This window comes from Triturus cristatus, chromosome 10 (genome assembly GCF_964204655.1).
Source record: "Triturus cristatus chromosome 10, aTriCri1.1, whole genome shotgun sequence".
Lineage (NCBI taxonomy): Eukaryota > Metazoa > Chordata > Amphibia > Caudata > Salamandridae > Triturus > Triturus cristatus.
This window is the reverse complement of record NC_140593.1, coordinates 428,138,209-428,153,200: the sequence shown is the minus strand read 5'-3', so window position 1 is coordinate 428,153,200 and position 14,992 is coordinate 428,138,209. Positions and strand designations below refer to the sequence as shown.

The 14,992-nt window shown below is 44.6% G+C and overlaps 1 protein-coding gene across 2 annotated transcripts in view; it reads left to right on the top strand.

The window, feature by feature from the left end:
- Positions 1–14,992, top strand: part of ODAD2 (outer dynein arm docking complex subunit 2) — a 1,108,894-nt gene that overhangs the window by 771,915 nt on the left and 321,987 nt on the right. For both annotated transcript variants that reach the window (XM_085631770.1, XM_085631771.1), the window contains exon 13: positions 4,566–4,802. In XM_085631770.1, the coding sequence (XP_085487896.1) occupies positions 4,566–4,802 (237 nt within the window). The remainder of the gene's footprint in view (positions 1–4,565; positions 4,803–14,992) is intronic.

Sequence of the window (14,992 nt, the reverse complement as noted above, 5' to 3'; positions counted from 1 at the left end):
GTGCATAGCAATTGATCGAAATAGGCAAGATGATCCACAGCCATCACCACATATCTGATGGCCTCAAATGCCCGACTGCATTCCTGTGACCAGATGAACTTCTGACCCTGCTTTGTTAGGTCCGAAGCGGTGTGCTCACCGTGGCGAAGTCTTTTATGTAGCGAGCACAGTAGCTTGCAAGCCCAAGAAATGACCTCACTTCTGCGACATCTGTTGGAGGACTTGACTTTTTCAATGTCTCTACCTTTCTGGGGTCCGGCCTCATGCCTTTCTTGGAGAAAGTGTGTCCGAAGAATACCAGTTCTCTTCTCCTCAGCTCTCACTTGTCTGTGTTCAGTGTTAGTCCTGCTTGTTCCAGTTGCAGGCACACTTCACGCAGGGCACTGTCATGTTCTTCATCTGACCAACCAAACACCGGGATGTCGTCACTGTAGTTTAAACTGTTCTTCACCGGCCTTATTACCTGTCTGATGGTCTCCTGAAATAACTCCGCAGCCGATGATATACCAAAACTCAGTCGCTTGTATCGAAACAGACCCATGTGCGTGGAGAATGTGGTAATGTACCTTGACTGCTGGTCAAGTTCCAGTTGATGGTACCCTTTGCACAGGTCCAGCTTCGAGAATCGGCATGCGCCCGTGAAACAGCTGATCATGTCATTGAGTTGTGGCCCAGGGTGTCTTTTTTCGGATCCACCACTATTGCAGACACCCAGGGCGTCGGCTCTTCTGAAGGCTCAATGATGTCCTGGGCCAGTAGACTTTGTATTTCCTCTTTGACCTGTGGTTGTAGGTGCATGGACACTCGGCGGTGGTGCTGAGCTACAGGTTTGATCGCCTCGTTGATGTGCAGTGTGATTTGTTTCCCTTTTAGTTTGCCTAGGCCTTGTAGTATGGCTGGATGTTCATGTAAAATGTTCTGTTTCTCTGACATGTGGTATGTCACCTGCGCCGTGACGTTGCTTAGCAGGCATGGTGCTGGGATATCTCCCCGTAGCACATGTATCTCCTCTTTGCATGACCTGTCCTTGCACGTTAGTGTCTCTGTGAATTTCCCCATGTTTTCTACTGGCTTCTTCGAGCCCTAGGTGAACACATCGACAGTGGACGGTGATAGTGGCGGTCTCACTTTCATTTTCTCATACTCTGACATGCACATTATGTTTCATGCGGCCCCACTATCAAGCACGAAACGTGTATTGTGTATCCCTACTTCAATGTCCACTGTTGCTGTTTTCTTGATCTGATGCTTCTCCACGAGATGAATGTGCTTTGGCCTTTGGTCTTCCGTAGGTGCATCTGACATCAAATACAGTCGTTCCACACTCTGTGGCGCTACTGTTCCTTCCGATTCATCTGTGGAACTGCGATTTGCAATTTCCATGTGCCTGGCATAGCTGCTCGTTGCTGTCCGTGGTCTCGCTGGTCTACCTCGCTCACTTTTAAACAGTCTACTCATGCAGGTGCTTGCAAAGTGGTTGTCTCTGTTACATTTCTTGCATTTCTAGCCATTGCCGGGCATGCACCGACGTGTGGAAATTCAGGTCCGCATCAATAGCACCTTCTTTCGTGCTTCTTTGTTGGCGGTGTACTGTCTTTTCTATTGCTGTTTCCAGTAACACGGTTCGCTTGCTCCACTCTTCTTTCTTTTCCCAGCTCCACCTGTTTGGCATGTGTCGTTGCTTTTGCTTCAACTCTGCCCATGGTTAGTATTTTCTCCAGCGTCGTTGGTTCCTTCAGAACACGTGCGCAGAACTCCACAGTCTGGCAGCCTTCAATGATGCGCAGTCGTATTGCTTGTTCATTGTCAAACTGGTCGCACTTGCAATATGTGACCAGTTTTCGCAGTCTTTTTGCGAAATCGCCAAGGGACTCCTCTGCTCTTTGACACGCGGTGTTAAATGTGTACCTCTTGAAGTCAATGTTTCTTTGCGGGTCGAATTTATCTGTGAGGCACTTTAACAGTCCCTTGTAGGTTGCTGTTTGATCGCTGGGAAATGTTATGAGCAGGTCTTCCACTTCATCCCCTACGAAATTTAGAAAAAGATCAAGGTGTTTGGCCTCTGCGATGTCTGTGGCTGAATGGTAGTGGTCTGCGAAATATGGCTTGTGCGCTGTTCTTGTCACTTGCGGGCTCAGTCATTTTCTTGACGTGCATGTCTTGTGCAGGTCTTTTTCGTGCGTACTTCCTTTTTCCTTGTAATCACTTTTGTGCGACACTTTCTTTTACGTCCTTTATTTCCACCTTTATTTGGTGTTATTTCCTTTTGTTCCTCTGTATTTTCCTTTTATTGCAGTGGTATTTCCTTTTCTTCCGTTGTATTTTCTTTTTATTGCCTTTTTGGTGTTAGCCTGAACTCAAAATGGCCTCTTCCTATTCATTGCTGCTTATTGGCTCTCCCACCTGACCTTAAGATGGCCGTTGAGATTTGGTGGGCGATATTTGCCATACTTTGTATTTCCTGACCTCAAAATGGCCACCAGGACTTCTTCAGCCTCTCATTTGCTGTCCTGCCTGACTCCAAGATTGCCGCCGAGCTCTCACAAGATTACGGCTTGAAATCTGTGCGCGGGATGCTCGAGGTTCTCCAGGCAGTCGGCGGTCGGCTCTCTTCACGCTTGGGGGGCTTTTACTTTTGTTCTCCTCACCTCTGCTTAAGGCGGTCGGGGTAGGCTCCTGATGCCGGCAATCTTGAACGTGATGAGGCAGTCTCATACACGGACCAGAGTGGGCTCCTGGCTCGGTTTTCCTAGTGATCGGGTTGGGCTCCCGACTTTGCGGTTTCTTTCCGATGAACACGACGGACCAGGGTAGGCTCCTGGCTTTTTTCTCCTGCAGTTTAGCGAACGCCCGATGTTGCTGTTTGGTTCCTGGGTCGGGGGACCAGGGTGGGCTCCTGGCTCCGTTTGAATGTGGCACACGCTCCTCACACACTTCTGGTGGCTATTCTTGACCCACCTCCTCGTCGCCCGTTGTCGTGTCTTCAATTAATGCATGCCGAGACAGGTCAGTGATTATATGCTTGTTTATTTGGCTCCTTTGCTGTGCCCACATGCACATCCATTTTCACTGCCCCCGTGTCTAGTAATGCCCTCCCCACTCCCTGACCGGATGTGCTGTCCGGTTCCTGTCCCCTCCCTATGCTCGTGTGCAATGTCCTAGGGCCCTTTGACCCAGGTCACTACAGGTGGGAAATGGGGAAAATAGTTTATTTTGATTGGCTCTACCCCCCACAAGTTGTTCATGGATGGGATTTGGGACACCACAAACGCAGTAGTGGCTCCTGGAGGGAGTGCTGCAGGGAGGTGAGGCTGTGCGGGAGAGGGCCAGGGTGTGGGGTAGTAAACTGCGGCGTCCGGCCGAACGGAGGTAAGTACATAAATAAATAAATTTAAAAAATTACATTGCTCACGCTGCATCGCCATTTGGCGCTGCAGCATGTGCAATGTCATTTGTTTTATTTATTCATTTATTTATGTACTTACCTCCGTTCGGCCGTATGCCGGAGTTTACTACCCCCACCCTGCCGTTCCCCCGCCGCACCGCCCCGCAGTACTCCCTCCAGGAGCCGCTACTGCACAAACGTAAGTGCTGGTATGAGGAGGTAACAAGTTTTTGGCCTATGTCTCCAACATTGCAGGCATTCCCCTTTTATGGCGGTTCTGTGGCCTTTTTATTAATAAGCATAGAAGTGGTGTGTGCCTATGAACTTATGTGTTTAAAAAACAAAAGCTGAAAACCCTAATACAGAATTTCAGAACTAAAATAAAAGCTAATATCAGACAAAACGTAAAGTAGAAACTTCATCTTCTAGTTGGTTAATTTTAAACCACCCCCGTTTATTTTTAAAAGCCAAAAAAAGTGAATTCGTAAAGCTTCTATCCTAGGGTATATGTTCTGTGGTGTGGAGCATTTACCGCAACATTAAATATGAATTAATGTGTCAATATAAAACATGTATTCATTGTCATGCTGCCAGCTTTCTTTCACAAAGCTGTTTAGGGAACCAAAGAATTGACACCTTGCTTCCATGTTATTTCATCATCAGTAACGATATGCAACACTCCTGAATACCCACATTTGGGTCCAACAGAAGGCATCGTTACTGACAAAGTCAATTCAATTCAATCAAGCTTTATTCGGTATGTAATTTACAACCACAAAAGCATTCTATACATAAACGTTTCTCCATAATTAATCATTGTAGTTATTAACTGATAAAGTCTATGTACCTTTACATTGCCCTTTCTGAAGATGTTACAGGTTGTACCATAGCCCCATGACAATCATCTATCATCAAAACCATGTTCTATTCTTCTGTCTCTGATCATAAGAGGCTTTAGACGAGGACCATGGTATGTGCTTCAGGCAAGATAATTTGAGACAAAATAGTCGGCGTGTATGCCACAAACATCAACTTCCCAAACAATCATGGAATTTTTGGGCACGAGTTGCAAATGGGAAGCCAGCTCCCAAAAAATTACCCTGATACAATTGTTTTATTTGTGAGTGACTGTTAAAATATATTTCTTTTCAAGATGGTTATTTTGTCTCTTGTCTTGCAGGTTGGATTGCTGGACTGTGCCCCAATGAGTACAGGTGTCCTTAGTCCTGAACAGGAAAAAGACCTTGAGGTGGCCCGCGCTGGCGCTCTGGCACTCTGGAGCTGCAGTAAAAGCAGAAGGAATAAAGATGCGATACGGAAGGCTGGAGGCATTCCTCTTCTTGCTAGGCTGCTGAAGTCCTCGAATGCAAGCATTCTTATTCCAGTAGTAGGAACATTACAGGAATGTGCTTCTGAGGTAATTTTTGAAAATGGCGTCTCCATCTTTAATGATATTTATAACATAGACATGCTATTATTACGAAGGATGGCTCCAAAGTGGTCCGACCAATATAGATTGGTCAATCACGATTTTGCAAAAAGGTTTTTTAAAAAAAAATCTTTGGTACCTTTAATTTTTTTGTATCTCGCAACTTATGTAAAAAGGTCTGTTAGAATTTAAAATGCATTCATTATGTACTCCCTCAACCAATGATGCGTTTACATTTCTTAAAGTGCTACAGTTCCTCATTTTACATAAATAATGTTCTCCTTTTTGCAACATACCATAATTGGACGGTGTATTAAGAACAACTCTGTTTTTGTGGTCCTGTGTACCACATAGGTTTCCCTAGAATAGTGTGGTGTGAATTGTGATATATGAAGAGACTGGAGTACTTTTGCAATGCACAATGTGTTAATCAAACATTCCCCAGCACTTCTGCAAGACTGTAAAGTTGAGGGTAGGGAAAGTATGCATTTTTCCCGCCTTTTTGACTAGGCCGAGGGGGAATTGATATCACACCCCAACGCTATTTCCATTTCTACCTGTCAGAATGTGAAAGTGCAGAGAGAAGCTGGCCTCAGTGGGATAATGATCTTCTCGTAAAGGCAAAGCTGTGCTTCTGCCATGCTAAATAAATATTCAGTGCAAATTCTGTGCCCCATCAATGAGGCAATGTTTGCGTATTCAGGTCATCAGATGTCAGGGGAAATAAGTTTATAAAAATATTATGAGGCTGGATAATGTGGTGTATTGAATCAACCAGACAAATTTTGTAACTGATCTGCTCAATAACACTGTCCCATATTATGAACCGTAAGACCTATTTTCACATAATGCTTCTGCACAACACTCCAAGCAGCCACTGGTATCTGTCCTCGTAAATCTACACAAAACAAAAAGTTTGACTTAAGCATAAACATTTTCGTCTGCTTTAATCCATTTTTATATTTTGACAGTCTTATCTGGCTTTTCCCTTACTTATTCATGTTATGTTCTGTGAAAAAAATAAGTAGCAACTAGCATGTTTCGATATTACTTTAAGCAGTGAATTTAATTTCACTCTTAGATATGCACATCTACAGGTCATTAAGTAAAATTCCATCCCTTTTTAGGGTCGATACCGAGAGAGCATGCACAAGCGCATGCTTCTCACTTACGAGACCCTGTTATTTAGAACAAGCATTTGCAATGCAATAGGTCTCGCATTGATGCGAGTTTGAGCTATTGACATTGTAAATAACAATGCCTTTTATTTAGGTTTTTAAAAAGAAAGCAAAAATAAAAGGCATTATTATTTGCAAATGTCAATAGTTCAAACTCGCGTCAATGCGAGAACTATGGCATTGCAATTGCTTGTTAACTTCTAGTTTTCAAGCCGGAAGTCAGGCGCCCTTGCCCGGGACGTGGGCGGGGCCTGCTACAGCAAAAACAGAAACCGGCGTGCCGTGCTAACGCGGGGCTCCCATGTTGAAAGGAGAGCCCCGCGGTGGCGGCCGGAGTGAAGAGAAGCCCCGGGTCCCAGGAGGGGGCTCGGGTGAAGAATGCAGCGGCCGAGGATGACCACAGCAGCGCGGAGCTCCCAGGAGTGCAGGGAAGCCCCGCAACAGAAGTGCTGCAGCTGCGAGGAGGAGCCCCCCAGAAGAGCAGCCCGGTGAGTAAAGAAGGGCTGGGGGGGCTCCATGTGGGCTATTGTTGCTCAAAATTGCAAAAGTACACTTTGCGCCAACAATAGCCCACACGGAGCCTCCAACGGGGCTAGCATGTTATCGGAAGCGGGACAGGAGATGTGCACATCGCGTGTGTGCACGTGCGTGTTCACATGCGCGTACACCGGCTCAAATCCGCCAAAAGCCTTGCGCGTGCCCATCTCCTGTCCCACTTCCGAGGCAAGTCAGCAACAATAGATCTCGCTGGCGGACAGCAGCGCTTCGCGCTGCGTTCGCAGGCGAGACCTAAAAAGGGCTTAGAGCCTGCCCATTGATTACCATTCGTTGGCTGCAGTGTCACTTCTTCATTGCTGCCTCCTAATTGAAAAGCGCAGACCAGGCATCACTTCCTGTTTCTTCTGCACAGACTAATCACATATTGATTCTTAATTTGTGTCTCTCCACTGCTCGCCCTGTGATTCAAGTACTTCTTTTTGCTTTTCAGCCTGTGTTTCTTCTTTCCCCACCCCACCCCACCCACCACTTATCCATGTTGCTGCCACTCATTGTCCAGCCACTGATCGAACTGTGATTGAAGGTTTTTTTAATCGTTTTTACTGTTTTGCACGTGTGGTTGTTTTGCCTGTGTTGCTTCCTTTCTGTTGCTTGCCGAAAGATCTGGATGTCGCCTATGAACATTGCTAATTGCGCTGAAACGTGTGACACCTCCCTCTCTGATGCCACATCTTAACTCCCATTTTACAGGTTTCCAAAATATATTAAAAAAATTAAAATTATAACACTTCTTGGCAGCTATAGCAGTAGGAGAGTTTGATGACGTCGACTGTGGTCAGTTGTCTGGACTTTGCCTCTTTTACCATCATTTGTGCTTCAATCTGCTGACTAGCACCATCTGGCTTGTACTTTTTTTCAGGAGCACCTCACTTCCTGTGCCTCCATCACCCCCCTCCTTTTATTATTGTCATCTCCCCACCATCGTTGCTTGTTTGTCCAAGCTAAGACGATCTCCCATCTCCGTTTCTTCTCCCAATCACCAACAAAAGGAAAACAAGCATTGGCATAACCAATAGGTCTCGCTTTTGGGACCTTAAGTGATTTTTTAGAAGTAATTTTGTTGCAGTGAGTGGTATTATGTGGGGTGTATGTTGTATTTATTGTTTTGTTATTATGTGTTATGTAATTATATGGTTGTGGTAGAGGGGTAGTAGAGGGGTAGAAGAGGGTAGAAGAGTAGAGGATTAGAGCGTTAGTAGAGGGGTAGAAGAGGGCTAGCAGGGTAGTAAAGAGGTAGAGGAGTAGTAGACGGATATAGGGGTAGAACGGTAGAAGAGGGGTATAAGAGGGGTAGAGCGATAGAGTGTTAGAGGAGGTGTAGTAGAGTGGTAGAGGGGTAGTAAAGGAGTAGAGGTGTAGAAGATGTGTAGAATTGAGGTAGTATAGGGGTAGTAGAGGGGTAGAAGAGGGTTAGTGGAGGGGTTGAAGAGTGGTAGTAGAGGGGTAGCTGAATGTAGGTGATAGGTTCTATACAACCTTTATTGAAAGCTACTGTAGTGTTAGCTATGGACAGCAGCCTTCAGGTTAATTTTTGAAGCAATGCAAAGCATTTTTTTTTTACTGGTATTTTTGTGGTTTAAATTAAGCAGAGTGCATGTGATGCCTTAATAAAATAGTTGCCAAAGCTACCTTCAGGTCAAGTTCGCGCTATATAAAATTTGTAAGAGGAATTTCCATATGCATTAAGTAGGTGTACCTGCTCCTGACGAGAGCCTCGAGAATGTTGGCCCCAGTGGCCGAGACTCGAACGCGGCTCCTCGCTCAGACAGTCGCCAGCCCAGGAAGATGTCTCGGCCCGGGCTGGGACTCACAACGGGAAAGAGAGTGGTGGAGATATGGCTCTAACGTGTGCCAGCGCATATTTTGTTCCTCTTTGTGGAGAAAGTCCACTACAAAAATGCGGACTTTGGAGTGAGGCCGCTCCAAGTCAATGCCGCCAATGCTGAATTTCAACATTCGGTAGAGTGGGGTGATGGTTGTATCGAAACCCACTTCTCAAAACACAGTTCCTGAAACCCCCTTCTGGAGGGTAATACTTGGTACACTATTAAAATACTGGGATATTACAAACACAGCTCCCGGTAATGCTGAGACCAAATCTGCACTTTCTAACAGATATTACACAATGATAGCTTACTATTAAAATACTGGGATATTACAATCACGGCTCCCGGTAATGCTGAGACCAAATCTGCACTTTCTAACAGATATTACACAATGTTAGCTTACTATTAAAATACTGGGATATTACAATCGCGGCTCCCGGTAATGCTGAGACCAAATCTGCACTTTCTAACAGATATTACACAATGTTAGCTTTGGGACACTGCCTTTAGGAGTGCGGGCGGCACTTGGGTGCTTTTTCAGGGGCAAGCCCCCGTACACAGACAGCCCCGAAAATGTTGGCCCCAGGGGCCGAGACTCTAGCGCGGCTCCCCGGCCCCCTCAGAACAGAGATGCAGGGGCTCTAAGAAGGGGTGACAACACTGCGAAGCCTCGTTAACAACTAAATGGTCTTTCACCGACCTTTGAAGTACTTGGGTGCGGCTGCAATGAGACGGTCGCCAGCCCGGGAAGCTGTCTCGGCCCGGGCACGCACACACAATGGGAGAGAGAGTGGTGGAGATATGGCTCTGACGCGTGCCAGCGCATATTTTGTCCCTCTTTTTGGAGAAAGTCCACCACAAAAACGCGGACTTTGGAGTGAGGCCGCTCCAAGTCAATGCCGCCAATGCTGAATTTCAACATATGGTAGAGTGGGGTAATGGTTGTATCAAAACCCACTTCTCGAAACACAGTTCCTGAAACCCCCTTCTGGAGGGTAAGACTTGGTACACTATTAAAATACTGGGATATCACAATCGCGGCTCTTGTAATGCTGAGACCAAATCTGCACTTTCTAACAGATATTACACAATGTTAGCTTAGTATTAAAATACTGGGCTATTACAATCGCGGCTCCCGGTAATGCTGAGACCAAATGTGCACTTTCTAACAGATATTACACAATGTTAGCTTACTATTAAAATACTGGGATATTACAATCGCGGCTCTCCGGTAATGCTGAGACCATATCTGCACTTTCTAACAGATACTACACAATGTAAGCTTTGGGACACTGCCTTTAGGAGTGCAGGCGGCACTTGGGTGCTTTTTCAGGTGCAAGCCCCCTTGCACAGACAGCCCCGAGAATGTTGGCCCTGGGGGCCGAGACTCGAACGTGGCTCCCCGCTCCCATCAGAATGGAGATGCATGGGCTCTAAGAAGGGGTGACAACACTGCGAAGCCTCGTTAACAACTAAATCGTCTTTCACCGACCTTTGAAGTACTCGGGTGCGGCTGCAATCAGACGATCGCCAGCCCAGGAAGCTGTCTCGGCCCGGGCTGGCACACACAACAGGAGAGAGAGTTGTGGAGATATGGCTCTGAAGCGTGCCAGAGCATATTTTGTCCCTCTTTGTGGAGAAGGTCCACCACAAAAACGCGGACTTTGGAGTGAGGCCGCTCCAAGTCAATGCCGCCAATGATGAATTTCAACATTCGGTAGAGTGGGGTGATGGTTGTATCGAAACCCACTTCTCGAAACACAGTTTCTGAAACCCCCTTCTGGAGGGTACACTATTAAAATACTGGGATATTACAATTGCGGCTCCCGGTAATGCTGATACCAAATCTGCACTTTCGAACAGATATTACACAATGTTAGCTTACTATTAAAATACTGGGATATTACAATCGCGGCTCCCGGTAATGCTGAGACCATATCTGCACTTTCTAACATATATTACACAATGTTAGCTTTGGGACGAAAGTTGGCTAGTTTCTTTCACTGCTATGAAAGAAAATAAACACGCTCGCGACTCGCGCTAAAGAAGGAGGCAGCAGGGGGAGGGAAGACAGGAGGGGGCCTGCGCCTGTTTCCTCTCCGGGAACGAGCAGCACCATATGTTTGCAAGTTAATTACAAACATATGGTGCCAAAGCTCACTCCCGCAAGGGAATCGCCAGACGTGCACGCGTTGCCATTAAAAGCAATGCAACACTTGCACGTTTTTGGCTGAAAAGGCGCATCGATGTCTAAAGGTCTTTCTCCTAAGCAGCGCATGCGTGCTGCGTAGGCGAGACCTAAAAAGCACTATGAATATATCAGTGCTGATCACTTCATAGAGCTTTTTTAAACTGTCTCTTTATCCACCCCCGGCCCCTCCATTCAGTCCCACTTGATTGCCAATAGGGGATACCTATTGGCTTTGCCAATGTTTGTCTTACTAGGCCAGCTATTATTCTGTACAGATACTGGCTTGGCAGTCATGACTAAACCCACCTGCAATCACACAAAGAAGACCTACTTTCTATATTTTTCTATTTTAAAAAACAGATACAGCCATGGATTCTCATTGCTCTCTGTCTGCATTTATGTGTAAAAATGAGAAAGACGAAATACATCTTTTTGGTGGCCGGGGAGGCCAGAGAGCTCAAGCTTCAGGGTGACCAATTGTCCAGCTTCTTTCACCTGAAACTAGGCAGGTCTGTAAAATGGATATGTTGAATTGAATAAGCATCTATAGGCTACATGGATTACATATGTACCCTCCTGCCACCATCCTACAAGTAGATGTGGTTTTGGATGTTACATTAGCTATTCAGCATTGTTCTATGTTGGGAGACGTGTTCAAATTTGTAGTTTCTTTGTATGTGAAGATTTGGTATTTAATTACAAATTGAGGATGGATCACGTGGGTGGGGGTTCAAAAAGTGATGCTTCAAGTAAATCATTCTAGCATCTGAGCATCCTTTTTGTTGTGATACTTTTTCTTTACTAAGTTTGTTGTGAGAACCGTAGAAGCTACCCCTGAACCTAGGAAAAATAGGGTACGTAATAATCAAAAGCAACAAGATTCCTTCTAGGTTTTTTCATAGAGAACAATCAATAACAATGTTTGATTGTCCAATAATCCAATCAAATACAATATGATGTCAATGTTTAGAGATCTGAAATTTGCACAGTAATCTTTTATGTTCAAAGATATATTAAGAAACTCAAAATCAAAATTCACATAAAAAGATCTACAACGAATAGCAATGGCACTCTGTGAAGTAATGTGATCACATGGTGAAGGTGAGTACATTGAAAAAAAAGAGCTTGAGTGATCATAGCAAGGCAGCAGAAAATAAGATGTTCAATTACAGGGCTAATACATCAGATAAACATAATAAGGGAAGAATCCATTATTTATTCAATGGCTCCTGATTGACCAATTTTGTGATAACATGTTTTTATGCCTGCTAGTGTTGACAACGTTCCAACCCTTCAGGGAATTTATGGGTCATCGTCGGGCATGAAACATTTTTCCGAGCAAAAGTAGATACCAATTCACTTGTAAAGCAAGGTCCTCAGGGCTGAAGTGGCAGGGCCCAGAGGCGTAGCTAGAGCTTGTGGCGCCCGGGGCTATCGCTCAGATTGCCGCCCCTGGGGGGGGGGGGGGGCGGGGGGTTGCTGGGGAAAAAGGACGGCAAGCACTTGAAAGAGGACCGAGAGACACGTAGTATCGCCGCTAATAGTTACCTCGATCATGCAAGTTACATGCACATACATGACACGGTCCAAGGCTACACAGTTGAATACACCGGTGACTGGCAGTACAAAAGAGAACACACAGACTGCATGATCTATCTAGGGACTCAGAAAAACCGCATGTGACATCCATCAGAGAGCTGCGTGAACAATCACCTGGTAATCCCCTCAGCACAATGCAAACATGCACATACATGACACTGTTCAGGGATCCATCATCTACAGCTGACATTAAATGACCATTCATCATGGTCCCCCGATTAAAGCAGTGCACTTTGTGATCTGCATGGTACATGTTCTTTGCAGCAGGCACATTAACCCTCTGTGCTACCTTTCCAGGAGTCAACCCTTCCACTAGACAAAACTCGATCTCTCTCTAGGAAGAACATTAATCACCGAAGTTATCATGACATTTTTATTGTTTCTAAAAATTGCTGGAGGCCAGGAAGGAGGCAGCAAGTTTTTTTTAAAACTATAATATACTTGCAAACACTACGCACCCACCCGAAATAGGTACCCATTGCGGTCACACCGTTCGCACCGCCCTAACCTGCTCAAGGTTCATGTGACCTCAGTGACAGAGTCACAGCGACTGGATCACTGTTACTCTAGGGTGTGCTGCTTTGTAGGCCTGCCCGCAAGACTGTAGATGAACTTCTGTATGGATTGTGGTGGACAGGCCTTCAAGGTTAACTCACAATTGACACCACTAGGGTACACCTGCTTGTGCTAAGACATCAAGGCTTCTAAGGTCTAGTGGGGCCTTGTAAGGTCTAGCATGGGAATATGCTCCCTCAGTAGAGTGGTCTGGTGGACTGGTCATGAAGGCTGAACCCAGTTCCCCAGTTCCAAATTCGACAGCTCTGGCCATAGTGCCACATCCTCTCCCCCAATGAACACCATACTGCCCCACTGAGAGAAACTCGCACTGCCTTCAGCTACAACCTAATTGTGCCGCTATAAATACTTGGATGTGGCTCAATTCAAACTATGCACTTGATAAGAGTAATATGCTGCCTAAAAAAAGTAGAAGCAAACACTCATAGGGAATGCAAGATTAAGTAAAGCATGTGAAATGTAAGCAGAAACAACATGGTTACCTTAACGATCTCTCACTCACTATTCAGAAATTAGCAAGTGGTTTTACCTGAAAAGTTAAGGACATGACTACAGGGCCCTGAAGGGAACCGTTTTAATGTCCATTGCTTATATCCTTAATAAACGTAAGCAGTAGGGTTTAAAAAGACCAAATTCATAAACAGAGCCATGGTACGCATTTTTTTTCTCCAATCCACCCATCAACCAGGTATTGCAGTACCTCCAGGAATGGTGCACTTACCCACCTGGGGACAACAATGCTGTTCAAAGAAAGACGAGAAAACAAAAGTAGGCTTCACTGCAAAGTCTGTAAAGTGAGGCTGATGTGTTTGGATGTGAATAAAACCAATCTGGCCACTTTGCAACCACTCTGTCTTGCTTTTAGTTATGTATTTATTTTTCATATTTAAAACCTTCTATTTCTCTCCATGCCGCTGCACTTTGGAATAGAAAAATGTCAGAAAAAGGGCATTTCCCGCAAGAGTGTTTTTCTTTCTTGTATCCATTTCACAGGGAAGCAACTAAATGAAAGAAGGAAAGAGAGGTTGTGAACAGTTTCTCCAAGTCACGGTTTTCAGTAAGTGAGGAGTAGGACGGAAAGAGAGGGAATAATAAGAAGAGAGGGGGGACAGCTGCCAGCACAAAAAAGAAGAGGACATTGCCCGAGGCCTATTCCTCCTCTGCCCGTCCCCGAACGTCCACGAATCAAGCCGAACCTTATCTGAATGCCTTTGTCCGCCCCCAAAATAGCCCCCCCCCCCCCCCTAGCTACGCCACTGGCAGGGCCCTAGATTCAGGGAAGTACAGAAAAACCAGTATTCAGTGCTTGCAGTTTACGAGGATTGAATGAGTCAAAAGGGGAGCCAGCTCGCAGCTGAACATTGGTAATGGACTAGACAATGATAGTGGGTCATAATAAATTCATTCCTTCGGCGGTGCGTGGACGACCGAATCTTTCCTTCAGCGAATCCTCCTGGCAAAGCATAAGAGACTGAATCTCTCAACCAGTGCGTCCGAGAAAGAATGATTCTTGCTTGGATGCGCTGTCAGAGAGACTTTCTTTTGTCAAAAGACTTCATACTTTTGTTTCCTAAATGGGAGGATGCTAAAAAATTATACTTGCAAAGAACACATTGTCTAGATGCGAACACTGTAGACTGGGCACTATGGGGCCTATTCACAAAGGTACATTTACAGGTGTAAATTTACTCAGATGTAAATCTACTCCTAAGTTATGTAAATCTGCACTTTTTGCAGAATCTCCATTTCTGAGTGTAAATTTACACCTAAGGGTGGACTTACATATCCCCATCAGCTCACGGAATGGAGACATCTAAGGCCAGATTTACAAGTGTAAAGTTACCACTAGTAATTCTTCACACATAGTTGAGGATCTCAGCCACTGTGGCAGAGATCTCCCTATAGGAAAGTCTAGTTAAACTAATAACGTTTATTAATAAAAAATGTAAAAAAAAACATATATCTTTGATAAAATATACATATAAAATACATTAAAATAATTATTTTTTACCTAGAACTAATAAAATAAAAAGTTAAAATAAAACACATTAACTACTCAAATTAAATGTTTTTAAATAATAACAGAAAATATATGAATTTGGTTTTATAAATATTAACTGTTAAACAAAATAAAACCACCCTCATTAGTATGTTTATTTTAATTACTATTTAGTACATTTAATTTGAAGTTATGTTTACTTAATATGAATATTTTTAAAGTTAAAAAATGTAATTTAATGTTTTAGTAAT